This window comes from Arabidopsis lyrata, assembly GCF_000004255.2.
Source record: "Arabidopsis lyrata subsp. lyrata unplaced genomic scaffold ARALYscaffold_1, whole genome shotgun sequence".
NCBI classification, from domain to species: domain Eukaryota; kingdom Viridiplantae; phylum Streptophyta; class Magnoliopsida; order Brassicales; family Brassicaceae; genus Arabidopsis; species Arabidopsis lyrata.
In genome coordinates, this window is record NW_003302555.1 from 12320165 (window position 1) to 12340023 (window position 19859).

The following is a 19859-nucleotide window of genomic DNA, read 5'->3' on the forward strand; positions in this document are numbered from 1 at the left end:
GGCTTGAATCATCTTTTTTTTCTGGTATTTACGAACATTGCAGCATAATGTATAACATATATTGCTGTGCATGATAAACCATATACCATATATTGGAATTCAATAAGAATTCCTTTTTTCTTCTTATCAAAAGAATTATTTATAAAGGAGAAGATAATATCATCGTCTCTGTAGTCTGTAGGGCCGGTTCTTGACAGAAGACACTACAAAAAAAAGGATGGATTACATCAATTAAATAGTATCAGAAATATAAATGATACTAGTTTAAATTACTTATAAGCAAATGACACAAAATAATTAATTTAACATCAATTTTAATAAGTGATGTGTTAATTAACTTGTTTAGCATCAGTTCAATCAAAGTGATACAAATTTGTATTAGTTTGCATCACTTTAAAAAATTGATACAAAGATATGTATTTGCATCAATTAACAACCGATGTAGTCACTTAATTTTATTAACATCACTTTTAAAAATGATACAAAATCTATATCAATAAAAAGTGAAGCTAATAAATTTTTAAGTAATTTAATTATTAAAAAAATAACTGGAAAATTTTGTTATAGATGACGTTAAATTGTTATTACCATAAATAAATAATTATATTGGTTTTATCATAATATTAGTTCCTATTAATCCTCAAAATAAGCAAATTTATTTATTTTTATTCCTTACCCACAATCCTTCTTTTACGCTCACGATCTTTTTTTCCTATTTTATTTCCAAAAAAATGTTTTTAGAATATCTTCAAGTTAGTTTTCGAAATCTCATAACTCGATCTCATTCAATTCTCCACCTTTAAATACTTTCTTATTTTCTGTCATTCTACCTCTCTTTTTTTCTTGACCATCACTCAGTTTTTTTGTTCTTCTATTTTCAGAAATTTGTCATGAACACTGCACTAATGATCATTAGGACTCTGTGTTTTCCTACACAATTTGGAGAAACATAAACTAAAGGTACTCCATCACTTAATGTTAAATACACTTACAAATAATTATTCTAATTCCGATCAAAAATTTCTATAAATTTCTAAACAATTAATCTTTTTTTTATTTTGTAGAGCAAAAACTTAAGTGTGATGATGATTCAAGAGATCTCAAGTCATAACCAAAGTATGATCTTGATTCCACAAATGGAAGAGAGATGGCATAGAAGAAGAATTGAAGTTTCCAAGAAGAAAGAACAATTAATGGAAGGAACAAGTATGGAACCAAAGGAAGATGTGTTTAAACGTACATGAAGTTTAGTTCAAAAAAAAAAAAAAAAACGTACATGAAGAAACCAAAACTCAATTATAATTTTTTTTTCTGTTAAAAGATTTATTGTTCATGTGAAGTATTTTATCAAAGATTGCAATGAGAGATTTTGGGAGAGAATATTCACCATGATTTGGTATATATTAAAAAAAAAGTAACAAATCAAATAATAATTCAAAAATATATTAAAAAATTAATTATTTTATTAATCTAATAATTATTATTCTGTAATATATTGAAATCAGTTAAATAAATTGATGTAAAAGTTAACATCATTTTTTAGCAATTGATATATATTGACATCAATTACAATAATCGATGTACGTATTTTGAATATTAACATCAGTTGTTAATAAAATGATGCAAATTATTTGCATCAATAATATATAAATCATTTAGTTAAGTGATGTAAAATTCTTTTACATCAATTATAAATAATACAAAAATTCAAAATAAATGATGCTAAATGATCTTTTTTTTGTAGTGAGAGGTGCTAAAATCGTATACATATTTTAGGATTCATGTTAGATATTATTTTTTGTCCATTGGCTTCAGTAAGTTTTTTTGTTTTTTTTTATAACTTAGCCGTATACTGCTACTTTTGAGTAAATTTGCAAAAATACCTTCTTTTTGTTTACACTTTGAAAAATAGCTTTTCTTTAATTTTTTTTAAAAACTAACTTAATATGTAAATTTACTAAAATTTAAACTTAATAAAAATTAATCAAAATATCTATATTTTAAATAGAAAATAAATTTATTGATAAGAATTAAATATTAAATTTTTACAAAGTTTTTATATAACTAACAATTCCGAAAATTTATTATCATAAATATATTTTTAAAAATAATGCATAACAACATTCTACCGATATGAAGTCATATTTTTTGTTAAGTCATGCGTTATTTTTAAAACAATGAAGAATAACAAAAAAATTCAAAGAGAATCATTGAATTGAAGTAAAGTTTTGTGAAATGTTGAGTTGAAAAATGTGTTTGGAGTGTTGGAGATAATTTTACTTTATATAACATGACAAATTTTAAGTAATAGATTTTATAATATTTTTAGATATTATCTTGTTAAATTTTCATATATAAATTGATAAACCATTTTAGTGTTAAAATATATATATATATATATATATATATATATATATATATATAGAAAACTTTAACTAAAATTATCTTGAATTTAGTTTTTTTTTGTTTCCCTAAATTTTGAATTTAGTTTATTTATTAAAAATATAGCTTTAAATTTAAATTAATACCAAATTGTCATTTTATATATAAAAGATTGTAGTTTTCATGAAAAAATAGAAAAAATGTATTTTTCAAAGTATAACTTAAAAACAGGGTAGTTTTCAAAATAATCCGCTATTTTTTCTGAGTATAAATATCTTGAAAAGTTCGTGGCGAATGGTAAGAATCAGAATGATACTGACCTAAAGCATAAATCTTCACGTATTAAGAGAGTTTGTGCTTCGATTCCTTTTGCAAATTACTACTATTATATGGATTATTTGAATTCTTGAGTTTTGATCGATGATTTAATTTGAGGAAAGCTCTTGCCAAAAAATCTTGTTTAGCTCAAAAGTAGTTGGTATGAACTTAAGAACTTTGGATTTCGGCTTTGAAAGAAATTTGCGACAACACCAAGTGTTAGAAAAAGAAAATTGAATATTAATTTCTTTTTTAAAAAGAAGTAAAATGACATAAAAGCCCATTAGACTCAAATTTGAAGAACTATCCGAAGAAGGAACTCAGAAATGGGCTTTGGCCCATAGTGGAATACGGATGCTTGACAAGTAGTCGGTGATGATTATATATCTCCCAGCATCTTTTCGCACTCTACAGTTTTTCAGAGGGAACAAAAATCTGATTCGGAAATTGGTTTCGCTGGTCGTTTTGGTTCAGTCTCGACTAGCTGGTTTATTCCGGTTGTGAATAATCCTATATTAATAGGACCGGCGAAGCAGAAGCAGATTCTTGTTAGGAAAACAAACCCTAAAATCTGCCATGGATAAGGAGAGATATTCCAGGAGCCACCGTGACGATCGTGATCGAGATTCAAGCCCCGACCATTCTCCACAACGTGAAGGCGGTCGCCGCCGTGACCACGACGGTGATTCCAAGCGTCGTGATTCAGATCACTACCGTTCATCGAGGCGCGACGATAGGGAAGATGAGAGAGATAGGACCAAGGATAGAACTCGGGGCAGAGGGGGATCTGTAGATCGAGGCGAGAGAGAAGGGAGTAGAGATAGGGAAAAGCATCACCATGAGAGGTCTCACGAAGGAAGTAAAGAGAAAGAATCGAGGAGCAAGAGGAAAGAGAGAGACGAAGAGAATGGGGCTAGGGATGGGAAGAAGAAATCTAGGTTTTCTGATGGGAATGCTGAGAGGAGGAGCAGGTTTGAGGATGTGGCCATGGAAGTTGAGAACAAAAATGGTCAAGTCTCTGTGTCTTCTTCTGGGGCTATGAATCCAACCAACGGCGTCACGATTGTGAGTTCTCTATACCTTTTCGTCAATCTTCTTAGTTTCATGATTACCTCTAGTCTTATTTGCTTCAATAGGTTTGTGAATGGTTTTTGAAATGCTTGTATTGTCTTGTCTCTGTGCAGGGCGCTTCTTCATATGGTTCTGTTGCATCGGAAGCTTCTATGGCCCCTAGTCAAACACTGCTCACTAAGGTATCTTCGATATCTACAACGGATGAAAATAAGGGTAGTATTGTCAGATCTCATGAGGTTCCTGGAAAATCTAGTACAGATGGAAGACCATTGTCAACAGCTGGGAAAAGTAGTGCAAACTTGTCTCTTGATTCAGCAGCGTTAGCTAAAGCTCAGAAAGCACTGCAGCTGCAAAAGGGATTGGCTGAAAAATTGAAGAACCTTCCTTTGGTAAGATTTGCAGATGTTCTAACATTTGCGTTCATTCTTCTCTTAAAACTATGTATTTGATGAATTGCTTTTCTTATTCGCTGTGCAGCTGAAGAAGGTTACTAAGCCAACTTCAGAAGGTAGCCCACATACCAGAGTGCCATCACCCGCTACCACTCCTGCTGCCTCTACAGGCACATCTTCTGCTTCAGCAGTACCACATACTGGCCTTGCTGGCCTTGGAAGTATTTCCAACATTCAAGCTGTTAGGCGAGCCCAGGAGCTGGCAGCTAGCATGGGATTTCATCAGGATCCCATGTTTGCTCCCGTTATCAACCTATTTCCAGGGCAGGCACCCTCAGATACGGCTGATGCACAGAGACCGGAAAAGCCCCCTGTTCTGCGCGTGGATGCACTAGGAAGGGAAATAGATGAACACGGAAATGTGATTAGTGTGACTAAACCAAGCAATCTTAGTACATTGAAGGTCAGCAATGTTAATTTGTATAGCTTAAGTTTTCATGTTTTTCTTTTTATGATTGAGCTTCTAAAGTACTTGAATTTTACAGGTTAACATAAACAAACGGAAGAAAGATGCTTTTCAGATTCTTAAACCTCAACTGGAAGCAGATCTAAAAGAAAACCCCCATTTTGACACAAGGATGGGTATTGATGAAAAAAAGATTCTGAGACCTAAACGTATGAGTTTCCAGTTTGTGGAGGAAGGTAAATGGACAAGAGATGCTGAGAATTTGAAGTTTAAGGTATGCATTGTCTTTTGTATGGATTCTTTTTACCGATATTCCTTCTTGGTGGTCTTTTTAGATTTCTCATTGTGTGTATTGCTGTCTTTTCTTTATAGAGTCATTTTGGTGAAGCAAAAGCGAAAGAGCTGAAGGTGAAGCAAGCACAACTGGCAAAGGCAACGGATGATATAAATCCAAATTTGATAGAGGTATCCGAACGTGTCCCGAGAAAAGAAAAACCCAAGGAGCCAATTCCAGATACTGAGTGGTGGTACGTAATTTTTCTCACCTTACCCTTTCTGTTAATGCTAAGTTGTTTTGTTTCTGATTTGACATTCACTTGGCATAAACTTGGTGGAAACAAGTTATCCTACACTTATCAAACTAATCTTGTAACGTTTGGGGTATTTGATGAAAGTGATGAATCACCATAAAATAACTTCAGTTAGCTCTCAGCTACAGATGACATTCACATAATTGTTTGTTCTTGTTGCTCATGTTGGTTTAGGGTTATTTGTTTCTTTTTTGAATTATTCTCTCGTTTCGTTTTGGTGGGATACATACAATTAATATTGCAATGCTTTGATTTCTTTGAGTGTTGGCATATGTGCTCTAGTTTTCCACATACAACTTCTGAAAGTTCAATGGTTTTGTGATCAGCAACAGTGTGATTACTAGTAGAATATGGTAACATGAATGTACTGATGATTATGATCTACTTAGTACCTTTCAAAGTTTCAATGCCAGACCAAATAGTTAATCTGGCTGCTTTGTGCTCTGCCGTTTTGGTCTCTATTTTCTCTGTATATGTTCATGATGAGTTTTCTTAGTTCATAATTGTTTTATGTTTCAGGGATGCAAATGTCCTCATCAATGGCGAATACGGTGACATAGCTGATGGCACCATAACTGAAAGCCATCTGAAGATAGAAAAACTTACTCATTACATTGAGCATCCGCGTCCCATAGAGCCACCTGCAGAGGCAGCGCCTCCACCACCCCAACCTCTTAAACTGACAAAGAAGGAACAGAAGAAACTTCGAACCCAGAGGCGTCTAGCAAAAGAAAAGGAGAAACAGGAGATGATCAGGCAAGGGCTGCTGGAACCACCAAAGGCAAAGGTGAAGATGAGTAACTTAATGAAGGTTCTTGGGTCTGAAGCGACCCAAGACCCAACCAAGCTTGAAAAAGAGATCCGCACAGCAGCTGCGGAGCGTGAACAGGCACATACGGACAGGAATGCCGCCCGGAAGCTAACCCCTGCAGAGAAACGTGAGAAGAAAGAGAGGAAGCTTTTCGATGATCCAACAACGGTTGAGACAATTGTGTCGGTGTACAAGATCAAAAAGCTATCGCATCCTAAAACAAGATTCAAAGTGGAGATGAATGCAAGAGAGAACAGATTAACAGGGTGTAGTGTGATGACGGAGGGAATGAGTGTGGTTGTGGTTGAGGGCAAGAGCAAAGCGATAAAGAGATACGGAAAGCTGATGCTGAAGCGAATAAACTGGCAAGAGGCAGAGAAGAAGGATGAGAACGAAGATGAGGAAGAAGAAGAAGTGAATGGCGGAAACAAATGTTGGTTGGTTTGGCAAGGAAGTATTGGGAAACCGAGTTTTCATAGGTTTCATGTACACGATTGTGTGACGGAATCCACTGCCAAGAAAGTTTTCATGGATGCTGGTGTTGTTCACTACTGGGATCTTGCTGTCAATTACTCAGACGACTAAATCCTCTTCCTCATATCATCATCATCACACCTTGAAATGCTTTAACTATTTGCACATGTTATTGCACTTGTTTGAACATATATTCCCCTTGCTTGTTCTGTTGTCGGTATTTTAGTTTTGAACAAGAATGATCTGTTTTGGCTGATGATTGATGCAACATGAATTATCTGAAATCTGATTCACAGCCCAAAAGTACGTACCATTGGTTAAGTGTGATAATGACATAAACAAAACTATAAAGTTTTTATAGATAACATCATGATAAGGTGTATAGTCAGAAGCATGAGCCGCGCGTGTAGAAGTTGGTCGAAACGTGCGACAAAATGCGAGCCTGAGTGCTCAATATGTACCTGACAGCTACACCTCCTCAAGCTTTCTCTTTACCCAACAATCTCCACCAACACGGGCGCGTGACCTCATCGAAATGCCCAAACTACCCCTCAAACTCTGTTTCCTTTTCCTTGATTAAAGAGTCATCATCCTTCGTGTTTTTTGTTTTCATTCCTTCAAAACATTCTTTGTTTCTTCTTCTTTTTCTCCTCTGCTTTTGGAAACATTATAGTGATCAGAGGAGATGGCTGATATAACAGAATATCTGGAGAGATCGATGCAGAATTGTTCACTGATTGATCGGAGAAGTAGTATCGGAGATGGATTTGGTATGAGCGATGAACATATCCCGATCTCAGATAGATTTTTGGAGCTCAATTCTCACTTGTCTGTTCCTTCTCATTTGGAACAGTGTCTTGATCTTAAGGTAAAAGGAATCTAACACAAAATAAAAAACAGATTCCTCTCATGTTTCCTTACAATTGATATTTTTGTTTTGTCTCTAAATGCTCACAGGGTTTTGGTTTCAAGCGTGATTTGAATAGCTAAAATAGATGCCTTAAACTGATACAATTCTGGTTTTGGGGGAAGAAATATATTTGAAATTGCTTTTGCAGATAAAAGTTATATAATAAATCTAGTCCAAGCTATTTTGTCACACAACTTGGGGTGCATTTTCTTGCATTGGAAAGAAACAAAGTAAAAAACTTTACTTCTGGGACATTAGGGTTATATTAGCTTTGAATCAAATTAGGAGTTTTAAGTTTTATTGCTTTTGGAATGAGAGATCCTGAGGTGGGTATTTCTTTATAGACAGGAGAGATCTACTACAGAAGCTGGAATAGTGGAATGAGAGTGAAGAAAGATCCGAGAAAATCGGTGAGCCGGGGCAACAATGCAGAACAATCCAGTGGAGAATCGTATGGAACAGTGTTTTCATCAGAAGAAGTTAGCTCGTATTATGAAAGCGAAGAGTCTTCATCAGAGTCGTCGCCTTCGTCGAGAAGAAAGAATCACAAGTACGAGGAAGAAGAAGAAGAAGATGTTCTTGTGGTAGCTGGTTGCAAAGCTTGTTTCATGTATTTCATGGTACCTAAGCTCTTAAAGGATTGCCCCAAGTGTGCAACTCAGCTTCTTCACTTTGATCAACCTCACTCTACTTGATCTCCTTAAACCTATCTTTCTTTGTTGTTTTCTTTTCTCATTTTCATTTTTATTTTTCTTCACATAGATTTGTGGCTTTCCTTTTATGTCTTTGTCTTCTCCTTATTTTTTAAAAAAATCTTGAGTTGTATATGTATAAACTAGTGGTCGTCTTGTGTGTGAGTGGCATTAATACGAGATTTAAAGACAATATCTCAAAGTAGTTGGAAAAGATAAACAACATGGATTAGTGAAAGCAGAACAGACAATGCAACAAACGGATCGAACAGAAAAACACAACAAATGTCTTGAATACAGAATCGAGTATGGTTACATGTTTTTATGGGATTTACGTACTTTGCTAAATAGATTGGTGGTTTTTTATGGGACTAACTGATTTGTGAGGTTGATAATATCGATTGGTAATGAAAGAAGAGAGTGTTGAGAGTTTTGTTTAGGAGAGTTGATGCATTAAAGTTGGTCAATGAAGATAAGAGCCCTTAAGACTCGCGCGCTGCGTGGAAAGAAAATTTTAAAAGCATAATGATTGCAAGCATGTGATTTACCACAATTTCTGTTTAATTCTCTTGTTTCCAATTTTAGTTTATAAATCAAAAGTTTTCCATGAATTTTTTTTTTGATTTTGACCACAATAAAAATGACTTTATACAACAAATTATAATCGAACCATAATTGAATGGTATTTTCCCCTAACATTGTCAACTTTTGCAATCATCCATGTAGATAGATATTTTAAATGGTAGTAATTCGCAGCAACTACAGCTCACATTCAATGAACCATAACAATCAAAGAAGAATTATCATCATATAACTAATGATGCTTAATACTGTCACATTAAATGCTTGATAATACTATTAAAAAGTCAACTTGTAAACAAGATCTTTGGATTGCATTAGCTTTATATCTGGGGATTTTGATTCATTGACCTCTATGGGAGTTATTACTAAAGGAAGTCGAGATATGTCTAGTTATCTTCGTGATTTCAAGTTGTTGTGTGAACAACTTAACCATATTGGAAAGCTATTGTCCGAAATGATGAAGATCATTTCGTTAAATTGTGTTAAGAACTTAGTAAAGAATATATGAGTCATTTTGAAAATGTGATTCAAACTTCTATGCATAAGCTTTATATATGCTCCATTCTATAATAAAGTGTTTTCAGTTTAGCTATTACGAAGCACGTATCCCCCATCTTATGCTCTTGCAGCTATCACTCCTCAATTGCCCTTTGAAGCTCATATATATTCTAGAATGAAATACCTCGTTCTGAACTTTCTTAAAACAACTACAATCTTACGTGTTATGGGCCCATCATTCTATACCACTTCATGTAGTATTTCTCTTAAGAATGTTATAATTTTCCCAACTATCCATATCTTTTCTTTTTTTTAATCTCTTAAGGATGTGATGATATGTTCCTTTTGAGTTTTGTTTCAATTCTAATAAGGTGGGTGTCTAATAAAAGTTGGGAGACTCAGGTGTTATGGTGCTCTACTCCTCACCAGAACTATCGATATTATTTATGATGTCTGACATGAAGCGAGTTGTAACATCCATATCTATGGATCCTCCAACTTCGAAAGAATTAATATCAAGCGCCTATATGTAATAAACCAGATGGGAATTCCAAAATTTCGTTTTCTGAGTTTGTTTTTCATGTCTTAGGACCTTGAACATTAGAGACATGATAGACATAATTTCAAAGCGTATGAAAAACATACCATTATATATAATTTATAAACAAAGAAACATACCATTTGTTGTGTATATATATATATATATTATTGGATTTAATATATACTATAGGGTTCTTTCACTTTTGCATTTAAATTAACTTAAACTTTTTTAAAAATAATTGGTTCGTAAATATTTAAAATTTGTGTTGTTCCTAACAAAACTCAGGTTTATCTTGTATTCATCTAGGCTGGAGTGGATTTTGAAATACAAATCTGATCGAGAAAAAACGGATCTGACCAAACCGAGTTAAAAATATATATACATGTTTTGAGAATTTCAGGTCGGACTAAAGTGCCTTTTACCAAAAAAAAAAGACAGTGCTACACTTACATGAGTATTCCGATCGCATCTTAATATGCATGCTCAAAAAGGTTCCTTACTACACAGTTATCTTTATTCTGTTTTAAAACCTTTTTTCTATAATACTACAGTAAATTAGCGAGATATGACAACGAAATAGTCAATCAGTAGTTGTTGCTACGTCAAAATTTCGTCAAATTTTTGCAACGATTTAGTAATGATAATGTTTCTTAAAATATTTCACTAAGATTAATAAGCTGCTAAGTTAGTAGGATCACCAGATCAATCTTAGTCTACGTTGCCCGCACGGCTGTTGTCTAGTGGTAAGAGAGAATTGGAGAAAGGTTGGAAGAAACTAACCCAGGTTTGATCCATCTTGGAAACAAAAATCACATTTGTTATACGTTGATCCACCCAGGTTTGATACCCTCAAAAAAAATCTTTTACCAAAAAAAAAAGGGATTTTTGTTAAATGTACCACATTTTTCAAATTCCTTAGCATTTCTACTACAATGGAGAATGATTTAGCACTTGTACCACATTCATGTGGTATTGTGTTATGAAAAAGACGGTTTTGCCCTCGGCTGATGTGGCAGATAAAGTGCAACATTTAGGGACAAGTATCTGGGGGACAAAAAACCTATTCGGAGACAATAATCAAACGAAATATAAACATCAAACAAAATGAAAAGATCGCAATTAGAGTTTACATACTAAAATCCAAGAACAATGAATTAAAATTGAGGGACAAAAACCAGCAAAAATAAGATGAAATTATGGAAGACTCAAACTTCGGGGACAACTGTATGTAAACTTTCTTTTGTGTGCTCAAACTATGAATTTTGTCCCCGAAATTTGAGCAAACAAAAAGAAGGGCAAAATAGTCATTACACACATCAATTGTGGTATGAGTGATAAATGGACCTGCAATGTGGTAGAATGAAAAAAAATTGGGCCAAATGTGGTATAGATGTTAATTTTCTCAAAAAAAAATCTTAGTCTACGTTGGACTCATGCTTATCATCAGTTTATCACCATCGCAAATTCTTTTTTTTTTGGTTGTACGGATCAATAACTAATCATAATAAACAAAAAGTAATTAAGAAGTATATTTCACTAAACATTCATAAATTAGCATTAATTGTCTTTTAGTTTAGGGAATATCTGGCTACTTCTATTTCACCAGGAAGTTTGTTATACGAAAATATATATTTATGATCAGATATTAGGGATAAACTATGAGCTTTTATATAGACAATTTCGTATATAATTATAAAAGTTATTTGTTTTCTATTTCAATTATCAAGAAGCTTCAAACATTCGATAAATAATATAATATTCAAGTTCAAGAATATATCAAATTAATAAATTATTTCATTTTTTACCATCAAAACTCGTACTCGTTACGTAGAAAAACTCCCCCTTAGGATTCGGCTATTGTCTACCTTTTTTGTCGACCACTATCTACTATTTTCTGTGGTAGAATTTCAGTTGATATTGATCCAAAAAGCACATAATAGCTCTTCGGAAGGTAAGAAAGTGACAGCATGCAGCAAAGACTTCAAAATTATAGACAACTTATGTGAAAGATGCATGCATGTAGAGATAGAACCAAATGTAAAAACAATTGGCCGAGTGCATACTGCAAAGTATATGTATGTAATCAGGAATGTTTCATTCCATCATTTGTTCGAATTGATAGAAAATTAAATGATTCAAAGTTGAAGTTAAGTTTCACTATCTACGTCAATTATTGTGGTCTCCTCTTGGCTACTATAAACGTCTTAAATAGCAAAATATTCGGTTTTGTATATACGTAATTTGGGTTTCGGACTTTCGGTCCTGGATCTACTATAGCTCTGGTTATATATATATATATGTGTTTATGTATATACGTAAAAACAATCGGGTGGGGGTCACATGGAGTTCAGAGAAAGAGCAGAAGAGTCCCCATGTCGTCTGTGGTTTGGGTCCTCGGGCTGTGGGGATACCAAACACCATCATGCATGCGGCATGCCCAACTCTCTTTTTCATTATTCTTCTCTTTTCTTTTTTTATCTTTTTTTTTTCTTGGTTTTTATTATACCATTTTAGGGTTTTCTTTTGTATATTCATGTCGTCCTACAACCATCGAATATATAACCCACATTTTTCCCTTACATATATTAAAAAGGAAAAAAAAATCCATGCTTTACCAATTTCTACTCCTACTTTATTTCACTTACATCATTTCTTTATTATTAGCCTTTCATTCTCTCTTCACGCTCCCTTTTATGGTTTCCTTTTAGTTTGATTCAACTTCCCATCATGCATGTATAGATATTATATTCTATATATGTAAAATTCCAAGTAATCTTTCTTATTATTGACATTTTTGACAGATATTGTCATCATATTCCTCTCCACTCTCTGCCCATTCCACTTGCCTCATTTCTAATCTAAATGATATATTTTATTATTTTATCAAGTCACTCATGCACCCTTTCTCTCTATATGCATATGTGTAATTAAGTGCAACTCAAGTACTCTCCTTCATATATTAGAAAACAATCTTAAAAAATAAACAAGATGCACGTATACCTTTGTTTTACACATTATTAACATCAAACCATCAATCACTAGATAAGTGGCGGAGTAAAAAAAATGCATCGATTTTGATAAATATTATAAACACTTAACCACAAACACTAATTTAAGATATTACAAACATATACTAGAATTTTTTTTCTTAAATCAATATTTAGCATATCTATTGAAAGCTAATGCTACTGTTTTTTTTTGTCAAGCTGAAACTATACTACGTACAATATATCAATTTTCAATATTAAGTTACTTGAATTTCTATGACCAAAATACTTCTACACAGACTATTTTTAGTTATAAATATAAGTATATAACACAGTATAACATCTATGTTAGCGCCTCGATATTCGCAAATTCTTTTGCTAGGGTTGATAGTTGATACACATGATGATTAACTTATGATGTTATTTCGTAAGACTTTAATGAAAAGATAAAGTTGTAAGACTGTTGAAATATCTTCGGAAATGAGTGATTTTTATAGAAAACAAAAAGGGGATTGCAATGATCGTAATTGAAGATTAAATTAGTTGACTATCATTACAACAAAAATGGAACGCACATATATATATATATATATATATATATATATATATATATGATATTTTACATGTATATGTAGCATGGTTCGGATTATAAAAGTTAAATTAACATGAACTTCTGTGCGTTAAAAGTTAACCAATAACAGGTGCTTTTATATATTACTTTTTCAATAAACTTTGTACAAAATTTTCATGGTCATTACTCTTTATTGTGTTTTGTGTAAGAAATTATATAAAATGTGGTTAACCTCTATTGTATTTGTATAGCAAAATAAATTATTTGATAAATAATATCGAAATAATATTTAAATTAACATGAATTATGCTCTGAAACATCAATATATAGTACTCACCAAAAAAAAAACATCAATATATAGTGAAGAATTAAATTTGACTTGAGAGTACATCCTTGGAAAATTTCCCTTCTACCAAAAAAAATAAAGAGAAACCAACTTGAAAGAGATAAATAGCTAGAAAATATCCCAAAATCTCATTAAAAAGCCACCCAATTAGGGCTAAAAACAAACTTTTAAGGATATTACTAATTAAATTCCCTTAAAACAAAATAATAACTTTGGCTGTCAATTTTTTGTCCTCGGAACATGGCCTTAAAAAAGTGATTAGCTGGATCGATCACACCCCATTTCATCCTTTTCTTCACATAGGCATACCTTTCGTCCTTTTAAAGTCAATAAAACCCAAATAAACTTTTACAGAAATAATTAAAATTGTTTATTCATTTTGAGTAAGAAAAAGAAAAAGTGTAGTCCTAAATTACATAAACTTTTACATTACGTATATATGATCTCTACGTACATGAATTTTTTTTCATAATTTCAGATATTTTTATTGAATTAAATCTGACAGACAGAGAGACCATCACACCCCTCTCTCTTGCTTACATTCCCACAAGCTTCCAAACAAAGAGAATTAATGGAAAGTAAGATTTCAAAGGAATAATTTCTCTTCCTCGTCCTCTCTCACTCACAACCCTACGCATATAAAATAATTGAAAGAACTATATATTAAATAGTTAAAAAAGAAATAAATAAACAAAACCCTTATCTTCTTCATGAGAATCATTTCCTCTCCACAAAACCATGCCTCCTCTCACTTTTCAATAATCCCTCCATATATGACTCATGCTGAGATCATATGACCAATATGGTTCCTCTTGAATCCTCAACGCTTTTCGGCGTTTACGGCGGTTTCACGGACGCGATGATGATGAGAGAAACATCTACAAACAATCAAGATCCTAGCGGAGATACATGCTCCGTATCCGATCCAACAGCAGCTTCTACTGATTATTATAACATCTCTTCTTCTCCAGTGAAAGACGATGGAACGGCCGCAAAGAACGACGTCGTTTGTTCTATTAACGTAGAAGATAATAAAGACAAATCTTGGCTCCGTTTAGGTATAGGCCCTGAGGAGAGCAACAATAACACGGGGTCGTATAAGCTCCAACGTTGTTGTAGCAAAAACGGAAGTGGAAGAGAGAATTCATTAGAGCTCAGCTTGTTCTCTTCATCCTCAACCGCGGCAGGAGCGGTTAGTAATAGTGTAGATCACCTACCGACGCAACCGCCGCAGCTACCATATCATCATGATCAGTTATTGACGATGCGTGGACCGTCATTGGTTTATAATCACCAATTAATTAGGTCTCAAACGTTATTAAATCGCGGCTTTTCGTTTCCATCTTCAAAGCCGTGGATACCGCAATATACGGCACCGTTTAGACCGTCATCATTGAGTGACCGTGACGTCACTAACAATAACAGTGTTTCAAAGAGTTGTTGTGTGGATGAGGGAGGAGCTGGACCAAGCTCCGAGTTTAGGGTTCTTGATCCTCCAAGAAGACCACATTCTGGTCTTTGGTTTCTTCTTCAAGCTTCACAATTTCAGTATGTATTTTTCCTTAATCCTTTCTCAATTTAATTCTCTTTATTTTAGTACGTTACACATATGTATCTATATATTCCCTCTATATATATTCTATAACATTCGATTTGTGAACGCAGGGAAAAGGAACCGTTCCTGCCTCAAGTGAACAAAAGCTACTTGAGAATCAAGTAAGTCTATTTTTGTCTCATACGTTATAAAAGTTCTTAGTTTAGGGGAGTTACTAACGATTACTTCTGTTAATTATATTCTAATTTGCAAATTTGTTTTCTATATAATTTGCATGGATAAGAGATGGGAGAATCACCGTTAGATTGCTAATTAAGTACCTTATGAAGAAACTTGACTTGGATAGCGAATCTGAGGTAAATATATAAACTCTAACTCTTTTATATGTTTTTTTAATCTTCCAAGTTTTGGGGCTACGAAATGAAAATGACATTGGAACTAAATCCCCAACTTATTAGGTCACAAGTCTGATGTCATGGTGTCGTAGCTTCTCTAACTTATATAGTTCAGTTTTAAGTCTTATAACTTATAAGGCTAGAGGTATTCAAATTATAGTAATACAGTTGAGTGAAAACCACTTTCTGAATTTTGAGAGCTACATGACATCCTTATTTAGGTGCCAATCTAATTAATACTCATGAATAACCTAGGGTTCGGAGTTATAAATTCGATTCCTTCCATTCGATGTGTTCAATTAATTAATTAATTCAAAAAAATAAATGAATATTTTTGGCTTACAATGAAGCATCAAAAGAATTTTTTTCCTTACCAACTTTCTAATCAGAATTTTGATCACCCAAAAATCAGTCTATATCGCATTTGAAAACTAAACGTAACAAAATTAATAGTGGTTAATTAGGTTGTTGATTGATCGTTTCTCGAAGTACCCACCACCTTATCAATAATTATTATCATTATATATTCTCTCATAGGAAACTGGAAAACGAGAGGGGAACTATAACTGGCCATTTCATTAGTTTCATGCCATAATATAGTTATATTAATAGTAATAATTTATAATAATGAAATTTTTAAGAAAAATATAAAAACAAGTCTGAGTCATCAGGCATGCTTGCTTTGAGAATAGTAGAAACCAGAAAAGAAAGGATATCTTAATCCAAACTTAAAAAGCTTACATGCGTATGTGTGTGTAGATGCTCTCGTTAATCAGAATTTACAATAATCTAAGTATATTGCATGTTCCTCTAGCTAGGCTCACAAATACATGTTCATGCGATATATAAACTCTTGTGCCCTACAAGAATCAATTGCATGTATAGATCCGTGTGTGTACACATATATAGTGTTTTTAATCCAGATTAATATATTAGCGCTTGCAAATTTATTAAACGCGTGATTTCATTTTACATGACAAATATATTTTGTTAAAAATAATGTCTAATAAACGACCAATACTTTTAAAACATTAGTTTTGTATTTAACGTCTAAATACATGCGAGTTGATGTCTTCTTCTTGTCGAGATTAGCGATCAATTTCTACTAAGTACACTTAAAAATCATAGTTTAGATAAATACATAATTTATAACTTGAAAGAAAAAAATATTCTTGAAATTATCAACGTACCAATGTACCATCACTTGGCCGTGTACAAAAATAATCTTCAAAAAACAGCATGTTACGTTTTAGCGATAGGAAAGTGGCTAGCCAAATTATTTGCCATGGTCAGAGAAAATGTTGGACCAAACCCTAAATATTTTGGTAATCAAGTAACCTGGCTAACATGATTTTATTTCACAAAAATCAATTTTTTTTTCGTTTACTGCTTAAGTTCTCAGGTTTTTACATATTTTCGTGAGTATGTCGTCACAAGAATATATTGATATTTGGTCCGACTAATTAATTAAAGAATTGTTAAAACATTTTATATTGATGATGAAAAACTACATAGCACCATGATAGACTTATAGATAGGTGACATATTAAATTCTCATTCAAATAATCATTTGATGAAAAACGTGATTTGAAAGCATTGATGCATGCATGGCTAAGTTTGTCTTTTCCGTCGAGCCAAAAATATTGTCTTTCCCACTCAGAAGCATATAAAAGTTTCCCTAAATGATCTTTGGATAGTTTCATACTTTTCCTAGTCAGTTAATTAGTTGATACTCCATTTAAAAGTCAATCAAATTAGCTTAAACATTTTAATACAGGGTAAATTCTAATTAAGTCATGCTAGTTTTGTGCTTGATACTTTTGCTTAGGAATCGATTATAGACATATTCTCTTTAATCACTACATCATTTATACGGCAACTATATATAGGCTTTGAAAATTAAGAGGGTGTGTGCCGATGAATAGAAAAAGTAAGGTAATGATCACTATGTTATTGGTTCAAATAGGACATGCCATATCTAAATTTTCGTGTGTGTTAACTAATTACCGTCAGAAAATTCGCTAAGATCCAGACATAAGTCTACATAATAAAAAGTATTGAATTTTTCCTCTAAAAGAAATGCCGTGAACACTGGGTTTGAAAATTGTTAATATATACTAGAAGGGAAATCTATAACAAATGACCATTTGCGAAATTTATTTTAAAATTAATTTGTATAAGATCTTGACCGTTCTATCAAAAGCCAATCTCCAATCCATGGTTCAATTTTCTTAAGTGGAATTGTTAATTTCTTATAATGGTGCATGTAAAAAAGCAAAACAAAACTATCCTAACTCTGTCGTCATGCTTATGCTTGCTAAGGTCAGCTATTATCTTATTTTCTCTTCAAATATAGTAGCATATATTAGAGGGTTTGTGTAAAATGTCGCATCGTAATCCCAAGTGGGGCACTTTCATGAATTTTGAAATAACTTGATCATCTCCTCACCAACCAATCACGTTCCTACAATCATTAAATAAATCAAACACTAGCTTTGAAACGCTCGACAGTTCAACAGCAAAATAATACACAAAACTTTGTCTGATTACATAAAGGAAACAGTAGCATTTCGTTTTTTGATGTATAGAACATAATTGCAGAACCTTGCATTTGGTGTCATATCATTCTGTTTTCTTTAGATTTCACAACATCTTGAAAATTTGAAGCACAAAATTCAACTATATTACACAAAAATGACGCATATATATGAAGGAAGTAATTAGAAACAAGCGTATTGCCGGCGTGCATGGAAACATGATTTTAAGGCGCGACTAATACTTATTTTATTAAAAAGAATTCGTGCTCGATTACACAATTTTAAAAGTAAAACAAGATCCTCGGATTTTTTTTTAAAAAAATTAAGCCTACAAAATAGTTTGAGATGATTTTATCCTATCTCGAGCTGACCATATTTTGGTTTATCTTTCTTTTCAGTGTCAACTTTTAAAATTTGTTTTTCTACTTCGTATTTTTTTGTCCTTTGGTGCAATTACTTTCCACTTCGTATCTTTGGCGTCAAGTCGAGGAAAAGTGGATATTTTAGGGTAAGGCATACGTTACATACTTACATATACTTCTAACTACGACTAAAGCCCAAGTTTCTCTAATGTAAACGTTTAAAACAAAATCAAATTAAGAGTTTAACTACCAGTCTACCACTAGTTATAGTTATAGACCATGCAATGTTTCAAAACCAAACATGCTATCTAACCGGTCAAGTTTGCAGATCACGGTTCAGTCCAATTTTTTTGGCCAACCGTTTGAATCTGATTATATGGGTCTTTTTATATATATATAATAAACATTTTATTAATTAAAAATAGAAGAAGTAGTTTCTATCGACAAGAAAGATTACCTAAATTACATTTAATAGTTTTAATTGTCAAAACCACCACTCTTACCTTTAGCTAGCGTCTCATGTCAGTGTGTCACACACACGAGCACATATTATGGATATTGATGTGATTTTGACTCCAATTTTGGTTTGTGTGATGGAAACAGGTAGAAATAAGATGCAGAGGACAACAATTATCGCCGTTGTTGACGATGCAGCATGTAAGAGATTCCATATGGACTCCAAAATCACCATCATCTCACTCTTTCACTTTGCTTCGGGACTCATCAACTACTGATCATGTAATGATTTTGCATTATGGTAGGACTGCTTAATTAAATCTTTATTTCAATTAGTTTTTGCACTAAGTCTAACATTTTTCGATCATCATAATGTGTTTAATTATATATCCCTCTCTTTTTTGTTTGGGTTTTTGATCTAATTTTATTTGATATATCTCTCCATTTCCTCAATGTTATTATTATTATTATTTTTTTACTTTTTTACTTTCTGGCTCATATCATCCCGTTGTAGGGAAGTGGTGTCATACGGGCCAAACAAGTGGTCTGACTACTGACCTATAAGCCCTAGACACGCTCTTATTACTTTAGTTTCCTGCATTTGGTTGGTCATGTTACCATGATTACTATTTTCAGGGGCATTGTGAAAGTAGTCTATCTATTCCCTTAATTTGATATAATTACATACTCCATCTCTTTCAAAATTTAGGATGTTTTAGAAATTTTTTTTTGTTTCAGAAGTTAACATGTTTTACAATTTTCTATGCAACTTAAAATATATTTAATATTTTATGACCATTTATATTCTGTAGTCTTTTGTATCATTAGTTGAATTTTCTTAAATTAAAAATAAATAATAGATTTTAAAAACAAAAATATATTTTTTAAAGTGTGCTTTTATCCTAAACATCCTATATTTT

At 32.7% G+C, this 19859-nt stretch overlaps 3 protein-coding genes and 1 long non-coding RNA gene across 5 annotated transcripts; all 4 read left to right on the top strand.

The window, feature by feature from the left end:
- Nucleotides 1-515: 515 nt before the first annotated feature.
- Nucleotides 516-1253, top strand: LOC110224681. The gene is made up of 2 exons (XR_002329176.1): nucleotides 516-960; nucleotides 1065-1253. It is a non-coding gene; the product is annotated as an uncharacterized LOC110224681 (long non-coding RNA).
- A 1856-nt stretch (nucleotides 1254-3109) lies between these two features.
- LOC9329565 (protein RDM16) lies at nucleotides 3110-6802 on the top strand. Of its 2 annotated transcripts, XM_021011217.1 has the most exons (7): nucleotides 3667-3765; nucleotides 3885-3953; nucleotides 4028-4163; nucleotides 4252-4629; nucleotides 4712-4906; nucleotides 5005-5159; nucleotides 5742-6802. In XM_021011217.1, exons 2-7 carry the CDS (start codon nucleotides 3898-3900, stop codon nucleotides 6616-6618), a joined length of 1797 nt encoding a protein of 598 aa, XP_020866876.1. In that variant the 5' UTR covers nucleotides 3667-3765; nucleotides 3885-3897; the 3' UTR covers nucleotides 6619-6802. The 2 variants fall into 2 exon arrangements, with proteins under 2 accessions (XP_002890756.1, XP_020866876.1); XM_002890710.2 differs by having other exon boundaries at nucleotides 3110-3765; nucleotides 3885-4163.
- A 71-nt stretch (nucleotides 6803-6873) lies between these two features.
- Nucleotides 6874-8323, top strand: LOC9326819. The gene is made up of 2 exons (XM_021011221.1): nucleotides 6874-7375; nucleotides 7762-8323. Exons 1-2 carry the CDS (start codon nucleotides 7193-7195, stop codon nucleotides 8110-8112), a joined length of 534 nt encoding a protein of 177 aa, XP_020866880.1. The 5' UTR covers nucleotides 6874-7192; the 3' UTR covers nucleotides 8113-8323.
- Nucleotides 8324-13634: 5311 nt separating this feature from the next.
- On the top strand, nucleotides 13635-19358 carry LOC9326820. The gene is made up of 4 exons (XM_002890712.2): nucleotides 13635-15182; nucleotides 15300-15350; nucleotides 15473-15545; nucleotides 19087-19358. The coding sequence occupies exons 1-4, from the start codon at nucleotides 14428-14430 to the stop codon at nucleotides 19252-19254; spliced, it is 1047 nt and encodes a 348-aa protein (XP_002890758.2). The 5' UTR covers nucleotides 13635-14427; the 3' UTR covers nucleotides 19255-19358.
- Nucleotides 19359-19859: the final 501 nt, after the last annotated feature.

Coding starts and splice junctions, on each gene's coding strand:
- LOC9326820 (XM_002890712.2), top strand. CDS start 14,428: ATGACCAATATGGTTCCTCTTGAATCCTCAACGCTTTTCGGCGTTTAC. Junction 15,183..15,299: donor CTTCAAGCTTCACAATTTCA/GTATGTATTTTT, acceptor TTGTGAACGCAG/GGAAAAGGAACCGTTCCTGC. Junction 15,351..15,472: donor AAAAGCTACTTGAGAATCAA/GTAAGTCTATTT, acceptor TGCATGGATAAG/AGATGGGAGAATCACCGTTA.
- LOC9329565 (XM_002890710.2), top strand. CDS start 3,277: ATGGATAAGGAGAGATATTCCAGGAGCCACCGTGACGATCGTGATCGA. Junction 3,766..3,884: donor CAACCAACGGCGTCACGATT/GTGAGTTCTCTA, acceptor GTCTCTGTGCAG/GGCGCTTCTTCATATGGTTC. Junction 4,907..5,004: donor CTGAGAATTTGAAGTTTAAG/GTATGCATTGTC, acceptor TTTTCTTTATAG/AGTCATTTTGGTGAAGCAAA.
- LOC9326819 (XM_021011221.1), top strand. CDS start 7,193: ATGGCTGATATAACAGAATATCTGGAGAGATCGATGCAGAATTGTTCA. Junction 7,376..7,761: donor AACAGTGTCTTGATCTTAAG/GTAAAAGGAATC, acceptor ATTTCTTTATAG/ACAGGAGAGATCTACTACAG.